The 10,534-nt window shown below is 35.7% G+C and overlaps 1 protein-coding gene across 1 annotated transcript; it reads left to right on the top strand.

The window, feature by feature from the left end:
- Nucleotides 1–1,243: 1,243 nt before the first annotated feature.
- On the top strand, nucleotides 1,244–10,392 carry LOC306757116 (sodium- and chloride-dependent GABA transporter 2-like; the record flags this gene model as incomplete). The annotated part of the gene is made up of 14 exons (XM_079242081.1): nucleotides 1,244–1,433; nucleotides 1,675–1,809; nucleotides 5,403–5,543; nucleotides 5,627–5,711; nucleotides 5,792–5,924; nucleotides 6,009–6,143; nucleotides 6,544–6,647; nucleotides 6,738–6,862; nucleotides 6,970–7,082; nucleotides 7,164–7,301; nucleotides 8,751–8,853; nucleotides 8,999–9,099; nucleotides 9,415–9,585; nucleotides 10,267–10,392. 14 exons carry the CDS (start codon nucleotides 1,244–1,246, stop codon nucleotides 10,390–10,392), a joined length of 1,800 nt encoding a protein of 599 aa, XP_079098207.1.
- Nucleotides 10,393–10,534: the final 142 nt, after the last annotated feature.

Below are 10,534 nucleotides of genomic sequence, written 5' to 3'. Positions count from 1 at the left end.
TGCAAAGAACTTGATGAGGAATTCAATAATCTCACTTAGGTGCTTTGGAGAAGGAACATGTCTAAGGCTGTGTTTCAATTCAGGGTATGCACACTTCCAAGTGCGCACACTAAATACACTACGAAGTGCTCTGTCATCTGCTCACTCTGAAGTTTGCTTACTGTCACTGAAATGAGACGGCCTATCTAGTGTAAAGGAATTACCCATCGTGCTCCAGTCCTCCGTTGCCTAGCAATTACATATGGCAAGTTTATCTACTGATCCCATTCTTCCACAAAAACACAAAAATATGTTTTAAAATGACAGAAAAGCGTGCCAGTAATTTAAATTTGATTTATTTCCCTTTTCCTTTGTGATTAAATTACAAACATGGAGGAAGCGGTTTAGAGCTATCCTCTGGCTGACAGCTCATCCTCTCAATCTGACGTTAACTTCACTGAAAAATAATCCTTGTTAGACACATATACAGTGGTCCTCATATGTATTCACACATTAAAAAAAGGAGAAAAACAACTGCATGGGAAATAAGCTGAAATTGACTAAAGTAATAATTAATAAAAGTTTTATGACAATCATGACATTATTTTCGAATTCTGGTTCAATAGAAAGATTGTGATGAAAAGTGTGGTGTGCAGAAACCTTATGCAGCAGGTCTGGAGTTCTGCCTCTTGTTCCTGCACTGAGTAATACACAAACACCTGAGTTTCACCACACCACTCAAAACTGTCCACTAACTCTTCCACAGAAAAACGAAAAACTGTAGGAAAAATCTTATTGATCATTTGTCTTTGTTTATTTTTTCATGTATCAGTTCAGGGTCAAACAGAATAAATTAATTTAGAAACTTTGGTCTGTCTTCATTCCTTTATTTTCCTGTACTCTCCTTTTAAAAAAAGCTAGTTTCAGTGTTGTTTCTCCCTTGACTTGCAACAGTTTCTTGTTTCTTAAACAGTAAATTTAGGATGTTCATGAGAAGCACTTTGAAACTGGAATTAGCACTTCAAAAGCAAAGCTGTAATGGGTGAAAGCAGGACAAACAACAACTCAGAAAGATTAGGAAAACAATAATAAAGAGATATTAAAGAAAAATAATAACTTTCACCACTGTGTGGAAGTGTGGAATTTAGTGTGACATACACATTAAGACTGCATAGTATTTAATATTTAGTTGGTATCAAATTACAGTATATTTTCTCCTTTAGTGTGCACTGACATACAATGATTTCATTCTTAACAGGTCGAGATGGAGCAAGACCTAAATTCGCAAATAATGATTCTGAACTCTGGGAGCAAACCCAGACCCATTCAGCCCAAACCTCAGGAGAGAGACCAGTGGGCCAGTAAGATTGAGTTTATTCTGGCGGTGGCTGGGCACATTGTTGGTCTGGGAAATGTTTGGAGGTTCCCCTACCTTTGCTACAAAAATGGAGGAGGTAAATCTTATTTTGTGTGGTGATCATTATTACTTAGCTGACTAAAATTGCAGTTAATGAGGCCAATAGCTGACCTGAGCAATATTTGGCTAATAGCAGTAATATAAAACGTGAAGTAATGCAAGGATTTTCTTTAAAAAGAATTGTACATAAAATACCTGATATAATTTTTGAAGGAAAAACATAATCTGTATTTGAATGTTTCTGAAACGTTAGTAAACTCTGATATGTTTGTTTTTAGGGGTTTTCTTCATTCCTTATACTTTGTTTTTGTTTACCTGTGGCATACCACTCTTCTTCCTGGAAACATCTTTAGGCCAGTTTACTAGTCAAGGAGGTATAACATGCTGGAGGAAAATCTGCCCTCTTTTCGAAGGTATGTGTTTAACCCTTTATCAGGCAAGTGACTGTTTTTGATCACTTTGTTTTCTTTCAACTTAGGATAAAACTATTTTTAAAAAATGTAACAACAGAATGGAGATCTTGGTACATAGAGGGATAATTTTTTACATTTTTTAAATTTCTAATTTCAAGGTATTTCATTCAGTGTCCTATCAAGGGTTAACTTAAGTTGAATATCTGCATTTAAAACAATAATAAACTAGAAAAGCACTTGGAGAGCCCAATCCTCTGCCAAGCACAATGTGAAAGAATCCTTTATAAAATTCCTGGATCCAAATGGTGATCTGGATCACAACCAAAATTAAAGCAGTTGTTCCTTTTCATATTTCCAACAACTCCGTCCAAATCCGTCCATAACTTAACCTCCTTGGCGGCGGTAACAAACAAAAAGATAAGAACACCACTTGACTATGATGACCTATGAGGAGTCAGATCACATTTATGTTTACATGCCTACATAACATTTTTGACTTATTCTTCTGAATCTTGGATGTTTATTACAAAATAAACATAAAAAACTGTTAAAAAAAAACCTGACCCATAATAATGACAATAAAAAGTTCAGTCTGTTGTTTGAACCGAGATGGTCCTATTTCTTGGATGTTGACCTTGATAAGTAGGTATGACATCAATCTTGTGATTAGTCATTGATTTGAGTTAGGTGTGTTGCAGCAGGGAAACCCTTGAGGACTGGAGCTGCCCATCACTGCTACATAGGATTTCCTGGTATTATATAAATAATTTTAATTAATTAATTAATATTATGTGCATTGTTAAACTGACAGGTGGAAATCTTTATACTGCAAACCTACTGTCCTCATCTGTCCATGTCCAAATCAAAAAGTTGCACAACTGTGCCAATGAGAAACCTTATATGACTTCTGGTTACATGCTGAGTGAACCTTAACTTAATGAGTGTATCAGTGAGTTTATCCGGTTATAAATGATGTGATTACAGCATTTTATGCTAGTTGGTGAAATGTTGACATCTGAGGTTTTTGTTTTCAGCTCCATATGAAATAAGTGTGAGTGGGGGTGTTTCTGTAAACATGGTAAAGACATGGCTTATTTTACTGCATGACATATTTGGTGTGTTCTGCTGGACCAAACAAACCACAACTAGTTTCATGATAAAGTTTGGGAACACTTCCTAAAGTTGTAGAGTGTCTGATCTGTTTCAGCTGAGTCACTTTCATTTTCCACATAAATCGCATCATATGTTTTATATAGTTCCTGTTGACTCTGTTGTTATTTTCGTAGCAAATATTGGTGGTGGCAAAAAACTACTATCTAAATGATTTGCTGACAAAATGAAACAATTATGTTAACATAATATCATCATTAATACAGGAGTTATGTTTTGAGTGTTGTATTGATGCAGGTTGAGGGAGGAAAAACAGTGGATCAGCGGCTTGTAGTTTAATAAAAATACTGGTCTACACACTGGAATAATGAGCTTTGGTGATTACCATCTGTGCATGTACATACATTTCCTAGAGCGTGAGCATAATGCATGACTATATGAGTTGGGCTGGCCCGAATGAGTGTATGACTCCCACCCTGACTTTGTGTCCCAGTCTGGATCTTTTTGAGTGTTACTTATCTCATACCACTACTGTTGTAATGTCACATATATGGTGAACTAAAACTGTACAATTGGTTTCTTATTTCTGACAAAGGTTAAGGTAAAAAATTTTCTTTTTCCTCTTTTGTCAACCTAAACATGTTTTGACTGGCAACTGCAATCATTCTCAGAAGCATACTTCTGTTACATGATCAGCTGTCACGGTCTTAGGTGAGGACTAGAGCAGCAGCGTTCTGGACTAGCTACATGGCTCTGGTGGACTTTTTTAGAAAGACCTATAAGGACAGCATTACAGTAGTATAGGTTACTAAAGATGAATGCATGGGCAAGTGTTTCTAAATCCTGTTGAGACATCATTCCTTAAATCCTTGATATGTTGATTAAGTGATAAAAAGCGATTTTACAACTGTCTTAATATGACTGAATTCAGGTCTGAGTCATCACTACACAGAAATTTCTGGTTTTGTCATTAGTTTTTAATGTAGCCGTCAGAAGCTGATTGGTGACTTTTAGTCTATCTTCTTTGGCTCCGAAGATTATTTCAGTTTTGTCTTCATGTAACTGAAGGAAGTTCTGTCACATCCTGTCTTTAATTAGATCAATGCCTTTGATCAGTTTGATTCGGACTAAAGTCTCCTGGCGAGATGGTTAAGCAGATGTGTGTCATCAGCATAACTATGGTAACATATTTAATTGTTTTTTTTATAACTTAAGCGAGTGAGAGCATGTAGTTGTTGAACAGCAGTGGCCCCAAGATGGAGTCTTGTGGAATGCCACAAGTTATTTTATTTCGCTCATAATTGTAGCTACCTATAGACACAAAGTAGTCCCTGTCCTTAAAAATGAGACTTAAACCACTTCATTTCAGTGCCATCAAGTCTTTCACCCAGTCTAATTAGACATTATGGTTGACTGTGTCAAATGCAGCACTGAGATCCAGTAGTAAATGTTGCAGCTTTCTGTGCTTAATTTAAGACCTTAACTAGAGCAGTCTTAGTGCTGTGGTGTGGCCAAAAACATGACTGGTAGACATAAAAACAGTTATTTATTGTAGAAAGTTGTGTAACTGTTGAAGGACAGTGTTTTTCTCTAATCTTACTAAGAAAGCAGAAGTTTGATATCGGCCTGTAGCTGCTTATAAAGAACAAGTTTCTAAGTTTTTCTTTTTCAGTAGTGGCTTGATGACAGCTGTTAGGGTCTTAAGGAAGACACCTGAAAGCAGAGACATATTTGCAATCTGAAAAATATATGAGGTCATACATTGTGAAACTTTCTTGAAAAACCCTGTTTGCTGGGCATCGAGACAGCTAGTAGTGGTATTCAGATGGCAAATGATCTCATCTAGGTTTTTTGTACTGATTGGAGGAAAGGTTGTTGTGCAGTTTAAGTCCTGCCCATTGCCTGGAAGCGCTAACTGACTGTCTGATTTTCAGAATTTTGTTTTGAAGAAAGAAGCAAACTCATCACAGGCCTGGTTGGCTTGAAGTTCAGAGGATACTGACACATTAGTCTGTCAACAGTAACAAATAAGGCGCGAGCGTTTTTTCTTTATTTTTTCTTTTTTTTTTAAGCAAAGATGTCAGAAAAAGAAATGATTGTCTTGCATTTCTAAACACTCCATAGTATAAATCCTCAATCTCTCTTTATAGATCTCATAATGATTGGTTTTCGCTACCTACGTTCAGCTTTCCTATGTTCAGCTTTCCAACATTCTCGTTTTTCAGCTCTGACCAGTGTGGTATTTTTCCATGGAGCTGCCTTTTTAGCAGTGATCACTTTCACCTTGATAGGAGGAACAGTATCAATAAACAACAATTTTCAAAATGTGAACTTGTCAGATCTCTGTTCACAACGTGCACAAGTGATATAGCCAATTTATACTTAAATTTAATCTGTATAATTTTGCATCTCTCACTGCAATTTGCCGTCTACAAACATCAGTTTTCAACATGACAATGGGTGACATAACTATCTTTCTCCAGGCTTAGGTTACGGAAGCCAAATGGTTGTTTTGTACACTGGGGTGTATTACATCATCATACTGGCTTGGACTTTTCTCTACCTGTTTTCATCCCTCAGGACTGAGCTTCCATGGGTGAGCTGCAACAACAGCTGGAATACAGGTACCGATATTGAATTTTGATTTCATTACACACCATGTCTTGATTTTCCCTTGAAAATAACATTTCTTTGTCTTTCATGGAAGATGCTTGCTTTGAGCATGGCCACAATCAAACGTCCACCTTGCATCTGTATGGAAATTCAACATCCTCAGTTGTAGAATTTTGGGAGTAGGTATCATAAATGACAACATGATTATATGTACTTAATAATTATAGTAATTGAATGTGCTTCATAAAATTCATTTCAGGAGGAGAATTTTGGGATTGTCTGATGGAATTGATGAGATTGGCAGTATTCGGTGGGATTTAGCCCTCTGCCTTTTATTTGCCTGGATTTTATGCTATTTCTGTGTCTGGAATGGTGTTAAAACCACTGGAAAGGTAAAAAAGAAATTCATTTTTTGTGTTTTATTAATTTATTCATGAAGTGAAAAAGTTGCATAGATACTGACAAATTGTTTGTAGGTGGTGTATTTCACTGCCACATTTCCATATGTGATGCTGGTGGTATTGCTTGTTCGTGGTCTTACATTACCTGGAGCCAAAGAGGGCATTATTTTCTACCTTTACCCAGACCCTTCCCGCCTTGCTGACCCAGAGGTACTGTTGAAACATAAGCTGTTACTGTAATCATACTTTGTCTCCTAACTATTACATGAATTCACTACTATTTAGTTTAGATCAATTAATTGCCTCATGAGGGTATAGTAATTAATCTGAATTTCACTCATCCCACAACATCTGTCTATGCAGCTGCAGCATGGGAAACTATATGCTTTGTGTTGAAATAGACACAGCTGATGTTGCAATTACTTTTTAACACTGATGTTTCATCATCAGTAAAGGAACTGCAAAGTTAGTTTAATATATATTTATATAATTAATTATCAGCATTCAGACTTTTCTGCTAACAGGCATTTGTAGCATATAAATGTAACTTCTTGGCAACTGTCACATTTACTAACTGAGTGTAAACATATATGTCCTGAAAACCTCTCAGGTATGGATGGATGCTGGCAGCCAAATTTTCTACTCCTATGGAGTTTGCACAGGTGTTCTGACATCACTAGGAAGTTACAACAAGTACAGCAACAACTGCTATAGGTCTGTATTTTTTATGCTATTACTCATGGTGCTCAAACCTTTTTATGATAAGTCCCTTTAGGTAACAGTTGTCTCATGTCTCACCAACAGGGATTGTGTTTATCTGTGCCTGTTAAACAGTTTGACCAGCTTCATAGCTGGCTTTGCCATCTTCTCAGTGCTAGGGTTCATGGCAAAGGAGCAAGGTGTCGATATATCAATGGTAGCAGAATCAGGTACTAAATGTTGGTGGTTCATATTTATAATAACCCAGAATTATGTTGTTATGAGTTATTGCCACTTTTTTAAATCCATGTTTTTCTTTTTTAATCTGACTTTCCAGGCCCAGGCTTGGCCTTTATTGCTTATCCTCGAGCTGTAGCTTTGATGCCACTCCCACAGCTTTGGGCAGTTTTCTTCTTTGTTATGATTGTGTTCTTAGGATTAGACAGTGAGGTATGTTGATACAACCAATACTAATCTAATACTTAGGCAAAACTTGTTATACTAATACAGAATAATGTCTCTCATCACCAGTTTGTGTATCAGGAGGCCCTGGTCACAACTATCTCCGACATGTATCCAGTCTTCTTTCAAAATACCTGTCGGCGTAAACTCCTTCTGCTTGCCATTTGTACGGGAGGTTTCCTGGTTGGACTTGTCATGGTTACTGAGGTAAGTGTTCACAGGATTTTGATGAGTTTAAATAAGTTAAGTTGTGAAATAAAGGTGCTTTGCAAGTTTCAGGCACTAAATACAATTAAAATGTAAAGTTTTGTAAAACTTAGTCTTAACCTGAACTGAACTCATTTTATTGAGGATGGAAGAAATAATTTTTTTTGACTAATCTTGGTTGTGTCCCAAATTTTCCAAATTTTTAAATTAAATTCAAAGTGTTTTCCTAATCCTAATCTAATAGCATATAAACTGATGCGATAAGGTAAAGACCATACACTCAATGCAAAATTGCTGATGTTATTCAGTTTCATAGATCCCTCCCCAAAATTCACACAATGTAAACAAGGTGATTTTAGAGGCTTTGACTCATAGGCAACAATTCACAGGGGTCATTCAAACATTCTTCATCTATATGTGGATATAATCAGAGTAGATGTTTTCCAGGTAAATGATTACTGAACTGACTTGGCAAATTAATAAACAGCATATCATTTCAGAAGAAGTCTTCACAGCGTGACACATACAATGTCTCACACATTTTACCATAAATTCGTAGTTTCCAAAAACTCAAACAACAGACAGAAACGTGATCTTGGAAAGCATGATATTAAACAACATAAACTCAATTAAACCTTCACCAATATGGATCTGGTTAGATGTAAAGCTCTTTTATAAATGAAAAAATCAAATGAAGAAAACATTTTATTGATAAAAGTTAAATAATTTGGATACACACTCACCCACATTTGTACAAATACTGATACATAAAATGAATAAGAGTGATTAATTCATGGCAATTTCATGTTTTACTTTGAAACTTGACCTCTGCATACATGTAGATGTTACTTTATACATTTTACCCATCCATTGCAGACCAAGCACACTCTTATTGGCATAATCGTCTAAATTCAGCAGTTTACTTGTATAGGATCACAAACGATAAAACGCCTCAGAAACAGATTGATGAACACAACAAGGAGATCAATCCTTTAATTCAACACCAAAAATCCACACATTCCAGTCTGATAGAAGTTTGCTAAACTGAAACAAACCCAATACAACACAGCCTTCAATGACTCCCGAAAAAAAGCCCTGTTGTCCTGCGCCACTGGGTTAAAGCCTTTACAAGTTTACAAAATTATAGTATTTGGTTTCAGTCCAATGACTGACTCGCTGAATAGAAAGGCGAAAAAAACAAAGCAACCAATAAACACATAAAAAAAGAAAAAAAAAAAAGAAAAAAGATCTATGCAGAAGCGTTTAGGATGCAATAACACAAGGGTAATACACTTCTGTCAAATAACGCTGAAACTGAATTTTTTTTTTTCATGTAAAGATCACTCTCCTCTCATAATTCGTCAATTATAGACAGTTACATTTGTGTGAGTTCTACAGTGCATGCATGGTTAACCTTTAATGTTTGATTCTGTTTCTTTACATCTGCAGGGAGGTCTCTATGTTTTCCAGCTGTTTGACTACTATGCCTGCAGTGGGACAACGCTTCTGCTTTTTGCTGTTCTTCAGTCTGTCTGTATTGGATGGATTTATGGTAGGGATTTGTTTGAACCCCAGTGTCAGTGTTGGATATAATTCATATTTTGTTAGTGTTGTAAGTCTGTTGTAAGCGTAAAGTGTTTGTTACAGTGTACAGTGGGAATAATGCTGAAGCAATTAGCACTATTTGTTTTCTTCAGGCGCAGATCGTCATTACGATAATATACAGGACATGATTGGATATCGTCCCTGGCCTTTTATGAAATACTGTTGGAAGTATGCCATACCAGCTATCTGTACAGTAAGTATTACTAAATTTACTATAATTTACCTTTATTTCCTTCTTTTGTTTATTTATTTTTATCAACAAAAGTAAAGATCAGGTACCAAAGTCCTCCATTCTGACACTAATATGAATCTCCTCTAGATAATTCAACATTTTCTTTTGTGTTTTTTAAGTGCTTCTCATTTAGTGCATTTTTAAAGAGTTGCTTTTGAAATTTTGTTGTAATCTATGATGTATCTCATCTCATCTCGTCTCGTCTCATCTCGTCTGACTGGTATTTTTTCTCTTGCATTCACTACTGTTCCTCTAAAATTTTCTTTTTCCTTTTAGTGCACATTTTTGTTCTCCATGGTGAAATACACACCTCTCAAATTTAACAACACATATGAGTATCCATGGTGGGGATATGCAATTGGAGGATTCTTTACTCTCTCTTCAACATTAATGGTTCCACTGTGGATGTTGTATGCTGTCAGTGCCACTCCAGGAACATTAAGAAAGGTAAATTACTCTACTGAAACAAGTGAAAGTATGAATGAGTTTAATAACCAAGTTAAAGAAAAAGGCATTGAAGTTTCTGATTGATGGAACAGAATGATGAAAAGAACCTCACAATAATTATGTGAGCTACAAGGATCATAACTGTTTCCTCTTACCAACTTTCCATGCAAGAAAACTGATTTAAAAGTGGACTCTAAAGGTTCATTTCATGCTGCATGAAGGGATAATGACTGAACATATCTATTAAACATTAACTTAAACATGTCAAATTCGTGTTATCAAAAAAGGGAAAATGCTAAAAAAAACCTCAAGATTTTATTTAATTATATAGTCTGCTAAAGCAGAAAAATAGCCAGATGAATACCGATTAAAGCCTGTTCTAAAATTTTACTTAATTAAGCAACACTTATGTTAGTAGTTAAAAAAGTGCTGACTTTCAATAAGAAATTACATTTAATTTGGCTAAAGTTTGATGTTTTATTTACTCGCCCAAATCCTATAAATTTCCCCTTTCCCTCTTTTTGAAAACAGACTTTAAGGGGGATTTTATTTGGGGTACTTACATTGTTTCCATTAGTAACTTAAAAATGTAATTATTTGAACATTTACGTTAATAACAAGTATCATTAAAACAATAATAATACATATTTTATAATAGAAACCTATGTTTCTCTTTATCAGAGACTGAAACTTCTGTGTACTCCAGCAAAGGACTTACCTACTGCTGCATCAAAGAAAGCAACAAACCATGAAGCATTTCAGACTTTCACACACTTGCGAACACTGCGCGAGGCAGACTCCAAATGACAAAGGGGACAGAACTCAGGTATCCTCTGTCAAGTTAACAAAATCCATACAGCAGGAACTAAGAAATGTTTATTCTGTCTTTAGGAAAAATAATAAACAACATCCAGATGTCAACATTCAGAAGGGAAAAGCACTGGGTTAC

This window comes from Telmatherina bonti, assembly GCF_933228915.1.
Source record: "Telmatherina bonti genome assembly, chromosome: 6".
Classification (NCBI taxonomy): domain Eukaryota; kingdom Metazoa; phylum Chordata; class Actinopteri; order Atheriniformes; family Telmatherinidae; genus Telmatherina; species Telmatherina bonti.
This window is presented reverse-complemented; position numbering and strand designations above follow the sequence as displayed.